General features: G+C 34.9%; 1 protein-coding gene across 3 annotated transcripts; it reads left to right on the forward strand.

Moving 5' to 3' along the window:
- Positions 1-1,817: 1,817 nt before the first annotated feature.
- LOC114272707 (integrin-linked protein kinase 1-like) lies at positions 1,818-20,038 on the forward strand. 3 transcript variants are annotated; one of them, XR_014333146.1, is made up of 13 exons: positions 1,818-2,910; positions 5,984-6,058; positions 6,141-6,245; positions 13,603-13,688; positions 14,620-14,740; positions 16,173-16,252; positions 16,526-16,588; positions 16,709-16,830; positions 17,486-17,571; positions 17,753-17,813; positions 17,931-18,055; positions 18,760-18,891; positions 19,693-20,038. XR_014333146.1 is itself a non-coding variant. In XM_028214420.2 (12 exons), the coding sequence occupies exons 1-12, from the start codon at positions 2,494-2,496 to the stop codon at positions 19,697-19,699; spliced, it is 1,419 nt and encodes a 472-aa protein (XP_028070221.2). In that variant the 5' UTR covers positions 1,818-2,493; the 3' UTR covers positions 19,700-20,038. The 3 variants fall into 3 exon arrangements, 1 of the variants encoding a protein (XP_028070221.2); XR_014333145.1 differs by having other exon boundaries at positions 17,753-18,055; XM_028214420.2 differs by lacking the exon at positions 17,753-17,813.
- The last annotated feature ends 311 nt before the right edge of the window (positions 20,039-20,349 follow it).

Consider the following 20,349-nt stretch of genomic DNA (forward strand, 5'->3'; position numbering starts at 1 on the left):
ATTAATTTATAATAAATTTCACATATTAAATATCTTTCACACTCATTTTTTACTTGGGCAAATTACAAACACCCCCTCAAAGTTTAGTGAAAATACAGATTCTCCCCTGAGGTTTGAGAAATTACATCCCGCCCCCTGAGGTTTATATTTTCATAACAAATTGCCCCCTGAGGTTTTTATTTTCATACAGATTCCCTCCTAATTTCTCCTAATTTGTTATGAAAATTTGACCTTCAAGGGGTAATTTGTAATTTCTCAAACCTCAGGAAAAATCTGTATTTTCACCAAATTTCGAGGGGTGTTTGTAATTTGCCTTTTTTACTTTGATATGTTATTATAGAATAAAAAATATATGTGTATTAATTATAACAAAAGAGAACAATTTCAAAAATGAATTATAAAATGTAAAATTTAAATCACAATTAACAAATAAAACGATGTACCATTCAATAAAAGATAAGATCAAAGTAATAGATTCCATTATTTTAATTAACAAAAACACAGTATTAGCTCCATGGCCGACAAATAGAAAAAATTTCCCGCGGTTCCATTTTTTGTCATGTACCCCTCATGTGGTCAATAGTCATAATGTTTTCAATATTTTTTTAAGAGGGCTTTGTTAGAGTATATTTTTTTTAAATGTGGAATAAAAAAAATATTTATTTCGATTTGTCTAATATATAAAAAACCAAATTTTTTTTTCTTCAAAATAAAAATAAATTCACGAAAGATTTTAAAAAATTCAAATTATTTTTATAGTTGTAATTAACTTCTTTTTTTTCAATAAAAAATAATGTTACTTTCATAGTGCAAACTATTTATCCCACAAAGTGTACAAAAGAATTGAATAATTTTGTAATTACATTAATTTTGTCTTTATAGTTGGGGGTGATAGGATTTTAAGTTCAAAATTTTTTAAAAATTAATTATATAATTCTTGAATTGATAATCTAACTAACCAATTCGAATACTAATACTTACATATTTTCTTACAATATTTTATAAATTACAAAAATAAAATAATATATAAATTCATTTTTTTAAGTTAATGATATGTAAGAGATAATTAATTTATGATTAGATTAGATATGAGAGAGGGAGAGAGAGGGAGTTGCATTAAAAAATTTAATAACGAAAGTGATATACAAACATGCTTTCTAAACTCAATTCCTAAACTAATGCAAGCGAGATGATTGGTTGATAATTATAAAATATATGAGAAAAAATTTATTTAAATATTCTTATTGATTGTCATATTTGAAAAGTAATTTTAATTTTTTATTCACATAATTGGATTTGCAAAATAACTAAATTTTGAAGTCAAATAACACTACGTTTTACAAAATTAATAAAAAAAAAATTATAATAATTATTTTTTTTAAAAAAAAGAATAATAAAATACACAGCATCGTATCGCCAAACATGCCCCAATCTACCCCATGCAACATTAGGATAGTTTTGGGATGTTTGACAGAGAATATATTAAGGGGTTGTTTGGGATGATCTAAATAAGTGTATTTTTTGTCTTTTTATGAAAAAATGTATAGAAAAATAGAGAGGTGCTGTGATGAAAAAAAGATAAAAAGATAAAAAAATAGATTATTTTTGAGTTACCAAACTTGGCCTAAGTTAAAAGTTGAAAAATCAATTTCTTTTAATTTACTTAATTTATTTTTGTTTAATAAGTTATAAATAGAAGATATACTAAACAGTTTGACACAAATTTTTATATTAAAATAAGGGATTAATTGGGATAACTTATATTAATACACTATATATATATATATATATATATTAATTAATCGCATCACTTTTTTATTTTTTTAATATTTTTTATAAAAAAATTAAAAAAATAAATTTATTTAAATAATCACAAACAACTCCTAAGTTATAAGATGCTTCATAATTCTCACCAACCACACCGAACGAACTGTACGATTTCCAACAGGAGATAAACTTTTGCCGCGTTTCAGTGCACTATAAAAATATACTAACTGCTTTCCCGGAGAATTATGTGGAACGCCAAAAACACCTAAAACCAAAGACAAAAAACAACGACAAAAAAATGAAGAAGAAAACAGCTGTTTCATTCAGACCCATTCCTTCATTTATCTGCATTCATTCAACCCAATTGTCTCCCTGATTTCTCTCTCTAAATCTTTCTCTCTCGGCGTCTCATTTGGATCTCTGATATCTCCTTTCTCTTCTCTCTCTGTCTTTCTTTCAATTCTATCTACCTTTCACCTCGTCACCGCTCGAAAATCGAGAGCTTCGTAAAGCTCTCGATCGAGCTCTCCTCTGGATCATCATCATCATCATCATTTTCACACAATCAATTCGATTTTATATGCATTTCGAATTCCGATTTCGATATTGTGGCTTTTGATTCATCTCGCGGTCCTTGTGTAGTTTGTTGAAACATTAAAACTTTTGAATTCTGAGCTAATTGATTTGGAAAACTAGGTTTTCTTTAGAGAGAGAGAGAGAGAGGGAATGGAGATGGCTGCTCAATTGAGGCGGGGGATTTCCCGCCAATTCTCGACAGGTTCGATGAGAAAGAGTGGTAGGTTCAGCTTCAATAGGCAGAATTCTCTCGATCCGCGCCGCAACAACTTGCGGTTCAGCTTTGGACGCCAGTCCTCGCTCGATCCGATTCGCCGGAACGCCTCGCAGGACGAGCTGTCCGTGCCGGAAAACCTGGACTCGACGATGCAGTTGTTGTTCATGGCGTCTAGGGGTGAAGTGAAGGGAGTTCAGGATTTGCTGGACGAAGGCATTGATGTAAATAGCATCGATTTGGATGGGCGGACGGCTTTGCACATTGCGGCTTGCGAAGGCCACGTAGAGGTTGTGAAGCTCTTGCTTAGTCGAAAGGCCAATATCGATGCCCGTGATCGGTGGGGCAGCACGGTACATTCTTGTCATTTTGTTTTTGTTAAGTCATGCTTTACGTATTCTTAACTCTCTGTTTGGATTGAGTAATTTGGATACTAAATAAAGAGAATTATAATTTTTTTTGGTAATTTCACATGTGCATATTTAGAAAAATATTTCTAAATTAGTGGTAAATTTTTTAATATTAAAAAGTAAAATCATAAACTTTATCAGGACTTTATAATTAATTTTTGAAGGTATCTCGGCAGGTAATTTTCCCAATTTTTCCCGGTTATAAGGTAATAAAGAAATGATGAAAAATAATTATTTGGATTATAGATTGTGAGAAATTATGAAAAATAATAAGTTGATTGGTTATAAATTTTTTATAATATTTAAATTTTTTATTAAAATATAAATAAATAAATCTCAATTGTATACTTTGCTTTTTGTTTTTTTCCTTTCATTCAATCATAGTATTTCATTTAACGGCGCTGCTTGAGGGCCCGAATTTCGGGGCTCGAATGCCCCGAAATTTCCACTTTAGGTAAAAAAAAAAAAAAAAAAAGGAAAAAAGAAAGAAAAAAAGAAAACAGTTTCTAAAAATGGAAATTAGGGACATTAGGGGCAAATTTTTTAGGGCCACCAATCATTTTCCTTCATTTAATTTATCATTTGAGACCGCATTCATTTCTTTTCTACTCACCCAGCACTCCAATCGGAGTCTTGGGGTTTGTTTGGTTTGTTTTTCAGAAAAAATATTGAGAAAAATGCTTTACAAATAAATTTGTAAGAGTAATCAAATTAAACAAATTTTTTTTAAAAAAAATTCAAAATTTTATTTGATTGCCTACTTTCTAAAATTATTCTTTCTCTCATACACATCAAATCAATCACTTTTTTTAAAACTCTCTTTCCAAAACAATTTTTGAAAATCATTTTTAAAAAAAGACAAATCAAACAAGTTTTTGTACATTTTATCTTAAAAACTACTCTACAAACATACACCAAACACAGCTTAAGGGTCCAGTCTCTTCACCTTTATTATTATTATTTATTTTATTTTATTTTATTTGGATAGAAAACCATGGGATAAAAGGGGATAAGTATTACCATGACTATTAGGCCCCGTTTGTTTTAGGAGATAGAATAGAGGGAATTGATAGTGAGGGGATTAATAGTGAGGGAATTATTAATGAGGGGATTGATAGTGAGGGAATTAGTAGTGAGTGGATTGATAGTGAGGGGATTAGTAGTGAGGGGATTGATAGTGAGGGGATTAGTAGTGAGAAATTGTTAAATTTTTTTTATATAAAATAATAAAACAAATAAAAAAATATAAAAAATTAAATATTATATTTAAAAAAAAATTCCCAATATATAAAAAATAAAAAAATTTCTAATCCCCTCACTATTTTCTAATACCATCTCTACCTCCTCCTTACCAATCCCCCTTCCAAGGGTATTAGCAATACCAAGGGACTAATAGTCCCAAGGCTTTCTCTACAAACAAAGGGGTTTTAGTAATACCTTGATATTACTAGTCTCAATACCCTCCCTATAGCCCAAAACAAACGGGGCCTTGCTCTGTACTCAGTCCGTTTGAGGAAGATATTTGAGGTTATTCTGATTATCCTACACTATCCCTCTAAAAATGTGAGGGCTTGCTATATAAATGAAAAGCCCTAAGGCCCTGTTTGATTGCAGAATATAAAAGGTGGGATTGGATTTGATTGTAGGATATAAAGGGTGGGATTGAATATTATATCCTGTGGGATCTATATATTCCATGTTTGCAATTTTTTTTCAAAGAGTATATAATATCCCATGAGATTGTATATCCCCCAAAAGTGGAGGATATCCAATACCCCCCATTATATCATATCCCCTTGGTTGGGATATGATTTAAAAAGTCCAATTTACCCTTTTGTCTATCTAACATAATATAATTTAATATATTTTTTGAATATAATATAACATAATTATTGAATTTAATTTAATATAATATAAATACTATTGAATTTAATTTAATATAATATAATATTATTGAATTTAATTTAATATAATATAATTTAATATAAAATTTTGAATTTAATATAATATAATTATTGAATTTAATTTAATATAAATATTATTGAATTTAATTTAATTTAATTTAATATAATTTAATATAAAATTTTGAATTTAATATAATATAATTTAATATAAATTTTAAATTTAATATAAAATAATTATTGAATTTAATTTAATATTATTGAATTTAATATAATATAATATTATTGAATTTAATTTAATATAAATATTATTGAATTTAATTTAATTTAATATAATATTATTTAATACAAATTTTGAATTGAATATAATATAATATTATTGAATTGAATTTAATATAGTATAATTTAATATAAATTTTGAATTTAATACAATATAATATTATGGGTGCAATTTTGGAAATTACTTATTTATATCTCACAATATATTTTCTAAAATAAATATAGATAATATATATTCAATCTTATATATCAAGTCAATAAATATGAATTAGAGGATATATTATCTAATATCTATATCCAATTTATTATATATCTTGATTAAATTTCACATCATATTATATCGTTTATTTTATATCCAGCCAAACAATATCCGCCTTTTGCTTTCTATAGATTGTCAAGATGCTATTTAGCTATATATAGTAAAGCCCTGAGATTCTACTTATGATTTATTGATCCATTCACTCTATTCCAAATTCACGGGCCACTACATAACCGCAGGACTACCAAAGTGAGTTGAGATCCTCCTTGAGCTCTCTCCCGCTTCTCTATTTGTAACGGTGGAGATTTATTTTGGGTTAATTCAATAATTTAGATTTGACTATTTAAAAATAAAAAAAATAATAAAACAAATTTACATTTATTTTTCTCCCCAAATCTAAATCATTGGATCGAGTTAAAGTGTATTTTCATCATTGCAAGTAGGGCGGTAAAGAGAGGGTACAAGGTGAGGATCTCAACTCCTCCCAAAGTTTGTAGCCATACCCATCCGTGTATATGTAACTTGTACTGCTTATCTGCCAAATATGGTCAATTTATATGTGTTTTTGTTTTGTCAGGCAGCTGCTGATGCAAAATACTATGGAAATGTAGACGTTTATAATATTTTGAAGGCCCGTGGAGCCAAAATACCGGTACTTGTGAAATAATTAATGTTTAAGATTGAAAAGGCTCAAATTTTGTGAATTTACATGCAAATGTTTTTCATATTCATAGAAAATCAGAAAGACACCGATGACTGTTGCAAATCCTCGAGAAGTTCCAGAGTACGAGCTCAATCCACTAGAGCTTCAAGTTCGCAAAAGTGATGGTATCACAAAGGTATGTTCTTTATCTCCTTCGTTATAAGTGGATTAGTGCAATTGATTGAACTCATGTATGATTCAATATCAAAGATTTAAAATGTTTTCTTGGTAATTCTGTTTCGGCAACCCCCCCTTTCATCTGGATCTGGAAAAGTAGTGAAATGTTCAAGCTTCCTCATTCAAAACCTACTCTCCCCCAATCAATAGCGCTCTTTCCCCGGGAAGATTGCTGAACTTGGGCCATTCCTTTTAAATGTGCATTTTTCATCAAGATATCATTCAATTCTTATGGGAAACATTCTGCTGATATTAGTTTTTTTTTTTTGCATGTCATGGGCCAACATTTTTTTTATTACTTTTGTTAATATATTAACATAGGTATAACATATAACATATATATTAACATATTCATATACTTATGTATATAATATTATACTCTACTATACAGACAGCTTGCTTTCGTATATAATATAATATAGTCTGTAATTAGTATATAATATAATATGTAATATGCTTTCGGCTTGTCGCCTCTTTCGGCCGCCCACTTGTGCCTTTTTCTTATTTTAGTGATGTAGATCATAATGCTGTTTGTATTCAGCTCTCCTATATAACGGAGCCTCCATTTGATTTGTAATCAGAGTGTTAATAATACAGAAGCCTCTTTCAATATTACTCTCTCAACTCTCTCAATTTCTCTTTCATGGTATCAGAGCCCAGGTGTGTGTCCTAAGTCTCTGCATCACTACTGCGTACCTCGTCCTTACCTAATACACAGATTGGACAGTACCATCACCTTCGTCTCTTCACGACGAAGCCAACGCCACCAGATTCATCATCATCTGCCGCCGCACGCGCCTCCACGCGCCGCCAGAAAATTAGGCCACGCGCTCACTCGGTTCAGACGCGCTCTACGCGCTCCTACACTGTCCAGTGCTATCGTGCACCCCGGCCTCATCTGCTAACGTGCGCCGCGTGTTTCTGACGTCAGCCGACGTCAGCCCTAGCTGCTTCCGTGCGCCTTGTGCCTGTCGCCTGCTAACGTGCGCCGCGCCACTCTCTGCTAACGTGCGCCGCGCATCAGCCCTGTTTGACCAGCTTTGTTGACTTTTCCATTTTCGGTCTTTCTGGTCATATTTTTGGTCAGTTCACTCCTTTTCTGACTAATTTCGACCTTCTGAATTCACTGGTAACCTCAGTTTTTTCAAATTCTACCTCATTTGTGCTATTTTTCTCTCATGGATCGCCTAGACTCCACTACCCACCCTATTTCCGCTATTCTTGACGGGACTAATTATGTCCTATGGGCACAAGCTATGTCTGGCTTCCTGAAAGGAAAGAAACTTTGGCGCATCATTACTGGGGATGTATGCAAACCCGTTCCCGAGCACACAGATTCCGCTGCCACAGACTCCACTGCCAAATATATTGACCGACTGGAAGATTGGGATAGTAAAAACTATCAGATCATCACTTGGTTTCGCAATACTTCTATTACATCTATCAGCCTTCAGTTTGGTCGGTTCCAACTTGACTCTGCTTCCTCTCCTGCCAAAGCCATCTGGGATTTTTTACACGAACGCTATCAGACTACTGGCCTTGCTCACCAATATCAGCTTCTGAGTCATCTTCACGGTATGCGCCAAGAAACCACTCAAACCATTAATGATTTTCTCTCCCAAATGTATTATGCTTGGGATCAACTCGCTCTTTCTGAACCTACATGGGACTGTACTAAGGATGCTACCTTGTTTACTACTTACCGTGACCAACAGCGCTTGGTTCAGTTTCTCATGGCTCTCACTCCTCGCTTTGAGCCAGTACGCGCATCTCTCCTTCATCGAACTCCTTTACCTACACTTGAGCAAGCAATTTCAGAACTGTTGTCCGAGGAAACTAGATTTGGTACTCTCCATCCGCACCCTGTGGACTCTGTTCTTGCCACTCCCCAGATTCGAAGTTCTCCTTCCTCACCTTCACCACAGAGGTCCAATACCTGCAATTACTGTCACAACCGCAATCTTCCATCGACTCATCTTCTGGTTCATTGTCCAGTTCGTCTTTGTCGGTTTTGCAACAAGACTGGCCCTGGTCATCTCCAGCAAGATTGCTTTCGCAATCCCGCCCGTGCCTCTCGCAATGGTCCTTCCACCGGGAATTTTTCTCGCAGCCACTCTCACCGTTCTGGGACTCCGTCTAAACCTGCTCAACGCACTGCTGCTGCTGCCTCCGAGGATTTACCTTCCTCTGTCCCTATAGACCCTTCCACTCCAGTCTTCTCTCAAACCGATGTCGCAGCCATGTTTCAACATTTTTGGCAGCATTCCGGTACACCTCCATCTACTGCTTTATCTGTCACCGCAGGTAACACTTCTTGGTATTTTGATTCCGCTTGTTGTAATCACATGACCTTTGACCCTACTATTTTTACTCCTCTATCTTCTCCTCCTCATGTTCCTTCTATCCATACTGCTGATGGGTCTCTTCTGTCTGTCAGTCATGTTGGTTCTGTTTCAACCTCTCACTTATCTTTATCCCATGTCTATCTTATGCCTGCTCTTACTTTAAATCTTATCTCCATTAGTCAATTATGTGAGCATGGTCTAACTGTTACCTTTTCCCGTACTGGTTGTTTGGTGCAGGACCCTCGGACGGGGCAAACTATTGGGATAGGCCGTAAGCATGGACGTCTCTACGAACTCATCCATCTTCATGTTCCAGATTCCTCTCAGATCACAGCTCCTACTACTACCACTGCTACCACTGCTCCTCCTTTATCTCCTTTTCAGCTTTGGCATTATCGTTTAGGCCATCTTTCTGTTGGTCGTTTAAAATCTCTAATTTCCAGTGGTCATTTAGGTCATGTAAGTTCTGATGTTTTAGATTGTGTGTCCTGTCAACTTGCCAAACAACCTGCTTTGTCGTTTAATAAAAGTGACTCTGGTTCTCTTGCACCATTTGATCTCATTCATTCTGATATTTGGGGACCTTCTCCTACTCCTACTATGGGAGGTGCACGCTATTTTGTTGTTTTTATAGATGATTTTTCCCGTTTTACCTGGTTATTTCTTATGAAAAATCGCTCTGAGCTCAAACAACTTTATTACAATTTTGCTACAATGGTTAAAACTCAATTTTCTAAAAATATTAAGATTTTTCGCTCCGACAATGCCATGGAATATAAAGATTTTGACTTTCTTTCCTTTCTTCAGAATCATGGTACTCAACCTCATCGTTCCTGTCCCGGTACGTCTCAACAAAATGGACGTGCTGAACGGAAACATCGACACATCCTTGACACCACTCGCGCTCTCCTTCTGTCTTCCTCTTGTCCGGAACATTTTTGGGGTGAGGCAGCTCTCACTGCTGCTTACACTATCAATTGTATCCCTACACCTGTCATTCATAATCACACTCCTTATGAACGTCTGCATGGCACCCGTCCCCCTTACACCACCCTTAGGGTCTTTGGATCTGCCTGTTTTGTTCTTCTCCAACCTCATGAACGTACCAAACTTGAACCACGTTCTCGCCTTTGTTGCTTCTTAGGGTATGGTATTGAACACAAAGGGTATCGTTGTTGGGATCCTCTCTCCCAGCGCCTCCGTATCTCTCGTCATGTAGTCTTTTGGGAACACAAAATGTTTTCCTCTCTCTCTCTCTTCCGTTTGTCCGTTCCCTCACCCTCTCTGTTTTTTACTGACCCTTCCATGGATCTGTTCTCTGATGACCTTCCTCCCTCGCCCTTGCCAACCTCTCCACCACCCCTACCGGCCTCTCTCGAGACTGTCTTGCCTTCTGGTCTGTCCCATGCCCCTGCTCACTCTGATGGTCCTGCTCTTGCTTCCTCGGGATCCTCCTCTCCTGGTGCGTCTCTCCCTCTGGCTCCTCCTCCCTCTACTCGACCACACCGGGTAACCCAACCTTCTACTCGTCTTCGTGACTTTATTGTTGGTTCTACTGCTTTTTCCACTTATGAACCGACCTCCTATCGTGAGGCTCGCTCTAATCCTCTTTGGCAGCAAGCTATGACTGATGAATTGCAGGCTTTAGACAAAACTCACACTTGGGACATTGTTGATCTTCCTCCTGGCAAGACTGCCATTGGTTGCAAATGGGTCTACAAAATCAAAACTTGTTCTGATGGATCTATTGAGCGCTACAAAGCCCGCCTTGTTGCAAAAGGCTTCAACCAAGAGTATGGTATTGACTATGAAGAGACGTTTGCTCCTGTTGCTCGTCTCACCTCTGTTCGCAGCCTGATTGCGGTTGCTACCTCCCGACACTGGGATCTTTATCAAATGGACGTGAAAAATGCTTTCCTTAATGGGGTTCTTCTTGAGGAGGTCTACATGCAACCTCCCCCTGGGTCTACTTATCCCCCTCATAAAGTCTGCAAACTTCAGCGTGCTCTGTATGGTCTCAAACAAGCTCCGCGCGCTTGGTTTGCCAAGTTCAGCTCCACTATTCATGACTGTGGTTTCACCTCCAGTTCTTATGATACTGCTCTTTTTATCCGCAACACTGCTCAAGGGACCACCTTGCTTCTCCTTTATGTGGATGATATGATTATCACCGGTGACGATCTTGATGGTATTGTATGTCTTAAACAGTTTCTTAGCCATCATTTCGAGATGAAAGATCTTGGTCCTCTCAGCTATTTCTTGGGTCTTGAAATCTTCCATGATTCCACGGGGTCTTTTCTCTCTCAGGCTAAGTATACCTCTGATCTTCTCACCCGTGCTGGTCTTACGGATTGCAAGACTGCCTCCACTCCTCTGGAGCCTCAGAGTCGTCTTACACCTCTTGATGGCACTCTTCTCTCTGATGCTACCTTATATCGTCAGCTGGTTGGCAGCCTTGTCTATCTCACTGTAACTCGTCCTGATATTGCCTATGCCGTTCATATTGTCAGCCAGTTTATGTCAGCTCCTCGTACCCCTCACTATGCTGCCTTAGTCCGTATCCTTCGCTATCTCAAAGGTACCTTGTTTCATGGACTTCATTATTCCGCCCGGTCCTCTCTCCAGCTTCGTGCTTTTTCCGATGCTGATTGGGCTGGGGACCCTACTGACCGACGCTCTACTACCGGGTTCTGTTTTTTCTTGGGTGATTCTCTTATTTCTTGGCGCAGCAAGAAACAATCTCTTACTGCTCGCTCCAGTACCGAGGCCGAATATCGTGCTCTTGCTGATACTACTCAGGAACTGCTCTGGCTTCGTTGGCTTCTTGCTGACTTGGGTGTTTCCCCCTCTGGTGCTACTCCTCTCTTTTGTGACAATCACAGTGCTCTTCAAATAGCTCACAATGATGTTTTTCATGATCGCACCAAGCACATTGAGATTGACTGTCATTTTATTCGTCAACACGTTACTCGTGGTACTGTCCATCTCCTTCCCATCTCCTCTACTGATCAACCTGCTGATATCTTCACCAAAGCTCATTCTCCTGGCCGCTTCGTTGAACTTGTCTCCAAACTCCAGTTGGTTGCTCCTCCTTGAGTTTGCGGGGGGCTGTTAATATATTAACATAGGTATAACATATAACATATATATTAACATATTCATATACTTATGTATATAATATTATACTCTACTATACAGACAGCTTGCTTTCGTATATAATATAATATAGTCTGTAATTAGTATATAATATAATATGTAATATGCTTTCGGCTTGTCGCCTCTTTCGGCCGCCCACTTGTGCCTTTTTCTTATTTTAGTGATGTAGATCATAATGCTGTTTGTATTCAGCTCTCCTATATAACGGAGCCTCCATTTGATTTGTAATCAGAGTGTTAATAATACAGAAGCCTCTTTCAATATTACTCTCTCAACTCTCTCAATTTCTCTTTCAACTTTCTTGTCAAATGGTTTGAACCTGTGATTTTTTTTATTAATTTATAATTTTTAACATTTTTAATCCCGAAATATTTAGCTGTGTAAATCTGAAGTTGTTAAGAGGTGTTATCAATCATAGTTATTGAAAGGGTTGCAATGTTTGAGTCTTTCTTCTTGAGTTGCTGTATGGACTTTGAATTTCGATAGATATGTTGAAAGCTTGTGTTTTGTATTGGAACCTCTAGGCAGTTGTCTTAGGCCTCGTTTGGCAAGAGGCTATTTTAGCCAATTAGTCAAAAAGTTACTAAATTAGCCAAAAAGCTAACTACCCATACCAAAAAGTCAAAGATTCTCTTTTCTCTCTACTTTTTGCACATCTTTTCGTAATTAGCCAAAAAGTCATCCCAAACATACAAGTTTTTTTTACCTACCTTTTTAGCCAAATAGCCAAAAAGTTACCAAATTAGCCTGTTCCCAAACGAGGCCTTAGTGAATGGATTTTATCTCCTATTTTTGGTAATTATCCATCGGGCCTCTAATTTGTCATACACAGTCATTATTTATTTTTGTAGGACATTTGAAAATGCTGCGTTTATACTAAGTTGTGTGAATCACGGACATTTAGAAAGAACCTATAGTGGAAAAGGAACTTTGTGGTACCTGGTGAAGAGCAAACAACTTATTATAACTATATGACTTGGGTCTAGCAAGAATAGTTGTATTCCTGTTATTGTGGACTATAGTATTTGTCACGGAAAATGTGGAATGGTTCCCATTATAGACTTCGATATTATCTCCAATAATTAGGATGAGAATTTTGTCTTGACACATTAACTTAGTAGCTTGGTGACGTATAATTTGAGGCAGTAATTCCTTCCGAGTTAATCCAAAACCATCTGTAATCTATATAGTCTTGTCAACCTGATGGGTCTATATTGGACATGCCAATGTGGCCCAAACTTCATTATTGTTGAACCATGTCAACAGGCTATTTATGCAAACTGGCCCAAATGATGAACTTGTCAATCCTGACCACTGCCACACTGAAATATGTTTATATATTTCAGTATTATCTTGAAGGCCACAATATGACTGTTATATTTGTGGACTTTTGAATTGATGCATGAAACAGTACTAAACTGATCGTAATGAATTTTCTGCCATGTATTTGGGTAGCACTTTTGATGGCTTAAGATTGTTAAATCCAAGTTGCTCAGTTTGCTGCAACTCTTGTTTAGTTTCTTGTACATTCTTATTTATTTATTTATTTTTCTGTAATTCTGTTTCAATTGTGGCTGAAGGTTTCTATACCTTCAAACCTTCAGCTCTGCAATTTTTGTCTTACTATCAGAATGAGGCTGCATCATTCATTTTCTGTGTGTGTTTGTGTGTGTGCATGTGCACATGCGCGCCTGTGTTTTTTTATTTTCTCTCCCCAAACTTCCTGTCAAAATTGATCTGTTCTATTGATGTGTTCTTGAATAGCTAACTCTCTATGGATGGATGTTAATAGATATTCTACTTACCTTTTGACAGGGGACATATCAAGTAGCTAAATGGAATGGCACAAAAGTTGCTGTAAAGATACTTGATAAAGACAGTTATTCAGACCCTGAAAGCATGTATGCATTCATAAGCACCTCTTTTCTCCACACTTTTGTGGTTGTTGTTGTTTTTTTTTTTTTTAAGAAGACAATACATGTGCTAGAGTCCATTAAATCAAATGGTTATCCTGTCAATTTATATATGTTTTAGGGACAATCACACACAGGTGGTATCAGTGACAATTAATTATATATTAATGAAAAGGTTTATAATTTTAATTATTTATAATGTTTCTCACCTTTTTGTAATTATTTTCCCTGACATCAACTGTCAGGTTATTTCCCCTTTGTTTTAAGTATATTCTTGGTAAGAAAAAGTACAGTCTAATAACTTCCTTATTTGCTATAGGAAAAAACACACCTCAGACCCTTGTTGCCATTTAAACCTTGAGTTATATTCCTTTTGGAAATCAGTCAGTTTATGTTTTTCTGATGCTTCTATTTTGGCAATCTTTTATTCAGGCAGGCTTTGAGCGGACTTCTGTATTGTGCACAAGTCTAGTATAGGCAACTACAACCAAATAAAAGTGAATTATTACTCAAATAAGGAAAAAGAAACTAAATCCAATGCAATTTGGAAAATTAAGTATCCTGATTTGACACAACATACAATGCAATGATACTTAAAAAGTAATAAATATTCAACATCTAACATCCATCAAAAGCACTAGTCATTGTGTTCCCTAAAAAAAAATTAATTAATTAAATAAAAGGTATGTATCCTCGCGTTCTCGCGTCCGACACCACTACCTGCGCCTGTTTTGGAGTGTCAGTGCTTACCTTTCCTAGACCTATGGCATCCTTGTGCATTTAGTTCAACCTTGAGCTGTTTTAAGTTGCTCTCTAATCATTGATGGGAATTTTTTTTTTAAGTGATTGCTTGCTGCTTGGTTTACTGATTTGGCTAATTACATGTCTCTAACACTGCATCTTATATGTTTCTATGCAGAAATGCTTTCAAACATGAGTTAACTTTGTTAGAGAAAGTTCGGCATCCTAATGTGGTTCAGTTTGTTGGAGCTGTTACCCAAAATATACCTATGATGATTGTTTCAGAGTTTCATCCAAAAGTAAGCATGTGTGTGTGTGGGTGGGTGGGTGTATGTATGTTTTAAATCCTACAATCAATAAGTTTATGGAGATAAGAAAATGCAGCCTAATGCCAAGGCCAAGGTACATTGAGCAGGATGAGGAATGAGGAGATCTCGTACTCAATTTGGAAAGAAATTTGCAGCCAAACTATCAGAATGTTATTTGCCTCAAGGATATGCCTATTTGATGTGTTGAGGATGAATTATTAGAGCAATCTTTGATCTCATTTGATATATAATCTTTTTTGGCTGCATTTGGTACAGGGATAAGAATGGGGGGATTTGGACTATTAATCATAGGGACCCATATATCTTGTGTTCGGGTTGGCAAAGCGGGGTGGATAACTTGCCCTCCAAAAATCCACTGTCTCCTCCTTTGCTGGTCAAACACCAGATGAGGCCAGAGTCAAGACACAATTTATAATTAGTCTTGTGATGGGATGCCCGAGACTAATAAAATCTCCCCTAATCCTATCTGTGTGGCAGAAGAAGCTATTATGTATATCAGTGGCGGAATCAAGAAATTAAATCCGATGGGCACTTATCAATTAGTACATTAAAAATTTATACAAAAATATTTCACATAAATTTTTATGATTGACTTTAAGAAAGACAAGATTAAAAAAAAAAAAAAACAATCATGCATGTAAGTTTTAAAATAAATTATATAATGATAAAATAATTTTTTATACAAAATTTGAGTAAAAATTTAATATAATAGTAATACCACGCCATCATTGACATGTGATATCACTAATCAATAGTGAAGAAACACATAGAGGATGAACCCCGTATGTCAATCAAATGTAACTAACAATCCAATGAATCTCATATCTTTATTGAAATTAATTATGTTTGTATGTCAATAATGATAGACATCTCCATTATATTAAAATTTTCATAAACAATAATATGACGTATCGTAATTTCTTTATTTTCAATCAAAACAACTATTATTGTTTTCATAATTTTAAAAATGTTATTGACATTTCACTCTAAACAATATTTTTATAAATTTTTTTTATTTAAAATATTTTCTTTATGTTTGTAAAAAAAAAAAAATCCAAAATCCAAGGGGGGGCACATGACCCCCCTGGACCCTCTATACCTCCGCCACTGATGTATATCATTTCACAGCAGAGGTTCTGGAAGTTTAGATATGTTGCTGTAGTCCTAGTGTTACTGTGGGTTTATTTTGAAATGGTTTCTTCCTTGCTAGTTTGATTTGCTATATAAGAGGGAATTGTTATAGTTAAAAGTGCATTACTGCACTTTAATAAAATGTCTATACTTATCACAACAAAAAAAAAAAAAGAAGAAGAAGAGTTTAAAGTGCATCAACTATATTGAATTTGTATATAATTTATGCCTACAGGTTTAACATTGCTCTCCTTGATGGTGATTTTTTCAGGGTGACATAGGAAGCTATCTTCAAAAGAAAGGGCGTGTGTCTCCATCTAAAGCTCTAAGATATGCTCTTGATATTGCAAGGCATGTGCAATTTTGCTTAAATTAATTTATCATAAGTATTATGAATGTCATTCTTAGAATTAATGTTCTTCTATGCTTCTGCTTATTTAATTATAATCTTTCTTTCTTTCTTCCTTTTTCGGCGCACGTGTATTTGCCCTTTTGCTCCTTTCAGTTTCTATAATTCACATATAAAACTTATTGAAATGTTTGTTATTCCATCTGAACATATTTTTTTTTTTAAGTTTCCATCTTGTTTATATTGTGACGTCTTTGCTTGATTCTTGTTAACAGGGGCATGAATTATCTTCATGAATGTAAACCAGACGCAATTATCCACTGTGATTTAAAGCCCAAGTATGGCAACTAAATGCAAGAGTTGATTCTGATGTGTACATTTGTGAATTCAAGGTTTTTTTTTTTTTCCTTCAGAATTATGGGCTGTTTTTAATATTTGAAATTTTGGTAAGGTGCCAGAAATATTTTGCTGGACACTGGAGGTCAGTTGAAGGTAGTTGGATTTGGTTTGATAAGATTGTCTAAAATATCACCAGACAAGGCAAAACTATTGCAGCCAGAGGCTCAAATTGATCGTTCAAGTAAGTTCTCATGCACTTCATAATCTATTTACCTATGTCACACCGGATGTCCCTCATACAACAGCTTCTAGACTTTTTTTGTCTAAATAGACTTTCTCTCTGGACCAAATCTTGCCTTTAGGCATTGTTATCAAAACTGTCAACTTAAAGAAATGTCCAAATCTCTGTTTGTGTGTGTGTGTGTGTGAGAGAGAGAGAGAGAGAGAGAGTGTCTGAAATTGTTTTGTTTAGGCGGAGCCATTGTTTGATCTAGCATTTGCTAATGTTAGTTTTGGGGCATCAATATTCAAATGTGAAAGTTATGAAATTGAGGGTTGTTAAATATTTGTTGAATTATTGTTTCTTGTTTCTCTTTGGAAATTTGCATTTTTGGGAATTTGATAAATCTGATTGATTGGCTTGTCATTGTAAACTTTTAGTATGGTCCTTACATTTGAGTAAGTAATGCAATCACTATGATCCTTTTTCAACAATACATAGAAGTAAGACATCATATTAAGGAGGTAAGCTTATGTAAGAATTGTACACTATACTGTATATTATAAGTGAAAAGTGTAATTTTTTACTGTACAGTAGGCTGGAAGAAACCTTGGGTTTCAATTGCTTTGCAACTCTTAAAGTGTGTATAGTTACTGATTTCTCATTCTTGTTTTAGATTTATACATGGCACCTGAGGTTTATAAAGATGAAATATTTGACAGAAGTGTGGATGTATACTCTTTCGGTCTTATTCTTTATGAGGTATATTTCTTTTCTTTTGTTCCTTCCATACATAAATAGTTGCCTAATATTTCTTATTTCTGAATGCTTGCAACAGTGAATGTAGTTTATCTTCTCGAAATTATGACACTCCCATGTTATTATAGTATTTATATGTTACTGCTACACTATCTAACATACACACATTGACCTGGACTTGCAGTTGAGGTTGAAATATTATTATTCTTTATGAAGTTTCCCCAACCTCTATTGGGATCTTGGCAGTTTGTGAATTCTTTCCCTGAATACTGCATACTGGCATTTAATCACATATTTCTGTTGAGAACAAATTGGTTAACTAGTTGTTTCTTCCTGTGCATTTCTTTTCCCATTGGGTTCAGATTCTCGAAGGAGTCCAACCATTGCACCCCAGGTCTGCAGAAGATGCTGCTAAATTGATGTGTTTGGAAGGAAACAGACCAATATTCAAGAATAAATCTAAACATTATCCTCCGGATCTGAAAGAGTAAGTTGATTTCCTGAGAGAAAGTTGCCAAATTTGCTGTAGTTTCAAGCTGTTCTATTTTGTAGTTTTTTTTAACATATGAAAGTGGCACTAAGATTTACAGTTTTAACAAGTTTGTTTTGCTAGTTTGTAAAGAAGTTACTTAACCTCATAACAAGATCCGCACATGAAAGTGAAATTGTACATGAAAGGATTGCTTACTTGGCATTCGTAATTATTGGGGCTTTAGATTTTAGTAATGACAAAAGATTTATTAAAAATCCATGATTTCTACCTTTCTGAAAGAAATGAATAAAATTTGGGGCCGAGGTGGAAGTCAACCTCCTACAAATATGGACCTTTTCTTGAAGTTTTTCCACATAGAAAGATAACGTTAGGTACTCAGTTGGCACTTGCCCCACTCAATTTATGAACTATCCGTTCAAGGAAATTGATCTTCTTCATCAGAGGATAGGATGGCCGGGGGGAAGAAGAAAATGAAATATGAATAATTGGGATGGTCTTTTTGTTTCCTTTTCCCCCTAACTTGGGTAAATGAAATGGTTGAGAGTTGTAAATCAATTTGTTACTATAACTAGATTATATGTTCTTGTTCTTTTTCTTTTTCGGTGTTGGTATGCAGTTTTTCATAGCTTTATAGTCATATGAATTGTAAGTTAAAGGAAACATGTAATGTTTTTGCGTTGACTTTCCTTCATGCATAGGTTGATTGAAGAATGTTGGGATCAAGGACCCGTCATCAGACCAACTTTTTCTGAGATCATTATACGGTTAGACAGAATTGTTGCAAACTGCTCTAAACATGGAGGGTGGAAAGACACCTTTAAGCTCCCTTGGTATGTGTCTCTTACCGAGTATCTTATTGTCAAATAAACTAAATTCTTTTTTGGTCTTCCAAACACACAAATATGGCATGCCTGCACAAAGATACTAGACTTATTTTTCACAAATGGAGAATGTTGAGGCTGTAGATGTGTGTGTTGAACAATTCTTTGTTTTTGCTAGTTATCCTTTCGCTTTAGTGTAAAAAGGGTATTTGGATGTTAGGATTGGTAATTTATAAAAATCATTTTCTGTGACTATTTTTATTCCTGCTAGAATCTAGTGCACTTGCAATACAAAGAGTTAATAACTACCAAAGTAAACTGCATAAATAAATTTCTGAATTAGACTATGACCACCACAGCTGCTAGGTCTTTTTATACAATAAATTATTGGTAAGGCACAAAAAACCAAATGAAGTTACATATGCTGAAATTGGTCAATATAGCAGCAAAGAGTGGGTTTGTTATCATTGTAAGTCATATTGATCAGTGAATGGATGGTAAATGCATGCAGCTCTGGCTAATATCCAAATCAAATAAAAATATTAAAAAGTAATAAAAATAAATAAATAAGTGGACTTCACCTATTGAATTATGACTGACTACATCTGCAATTCTAGTATTAGAATTCGATTGAGATGATATTGGACCAATTGACCCCCTTTTTTTTATTTCATTTAATTGGATTATGCAAGTATTTGTCGGTATTTTTTCATTCAGTCTTCTTATAAACAACTTGATTGCAGCATTCATGTTGTTTTGACTAGTAGTTTCTATTTTGTCTCTAATATAAAACAATGTAATGTTGTGCAGGATTTAAGAAGAGGCATATAGTTACACCAAATATGGGACAGAACAGAGACTCGGATTGGAGGATCTCTCTATAGACTCAAAAACAGTTTCGGGAGCTTCATGTTGTGCCTTTTATTATGAATAACAGAGGAGTTTGGAACTGACAAACCGAGTTGAAATAAGATTAGTGTCACTATTTGTTTTTGTTTTTTTGCTAGGAGCTGGAACAGTTCCTTTCCATGTAAAATATGTGAATGATGTTTCTTTTAGACTGGTTGTTATGAATCTTGTGGAACAAAAAGAAGAATGACTACAACTGGAAAAACATTCTGTTTTGTGCTTAATAATAAGAGAATTGTTATTTTCACTCCACTTATTTATTAATACATTCTAAAATTTGTCAAGTAAATCTATAAACAAGTGGAGTGGGATAGCATTTTTCATTACTACCAACTATTAGCTTGGTGCAAGATTCAAGTCGCAATTGGGATGCAAGTTTGCATGAGGCTTATGTTCTTGATTACTTTTTATTTTATATCTATCTAAACGATAAGAATGACTCGTTCTCTTTCTCTTTTTCTTTTTCTTTTTTTATTTTTTTTGAAAAATACCTTAGTGAAAACTTGAAAAAATTATCACATTTGTATGAATTTTTTTTTTATAATTATAATTATTAAT

The sequence above is a fragment of the Camellia sinensis genome, chromosome 6, assembly GCF_055761805.1.
Source record: "Camellia sinensis isolate YWXY chromosome 6, ASM5576180v1, whole genome shotgun sequence".
NCBI lineage: Eukaryota > Viridiplantae > Streptophyta > Magnoliopsida > Ericales > Theaceae > Camellia > Camellia sinensis.

Excerpts from the sequence above, each read along its gene's own strand:
- LOC114272707 (XM_028214420.2), top strand. The coding sequence starts at position 2,494 with ATGGAGATGGCTGCTCAATTGAGGCGGGGGATTTCCCGCCAATTCTCG. Across the intron at positions 14,741-16,172 it reads TTTCAGAGTTTCATCCAAAA|GGTGACATAGGAAGCTATCT; the intron begins GTAAGCATGTGT and ends TGATTTTTTCAG. Across the intron at positions 17,572-17,930 it reads TCGGTCTTATTCTTTATGAG|ATTCTCGAAGGAGTCCAACC; the intron begins GTATATTTCTTT and ends CATTGGGTTCAG.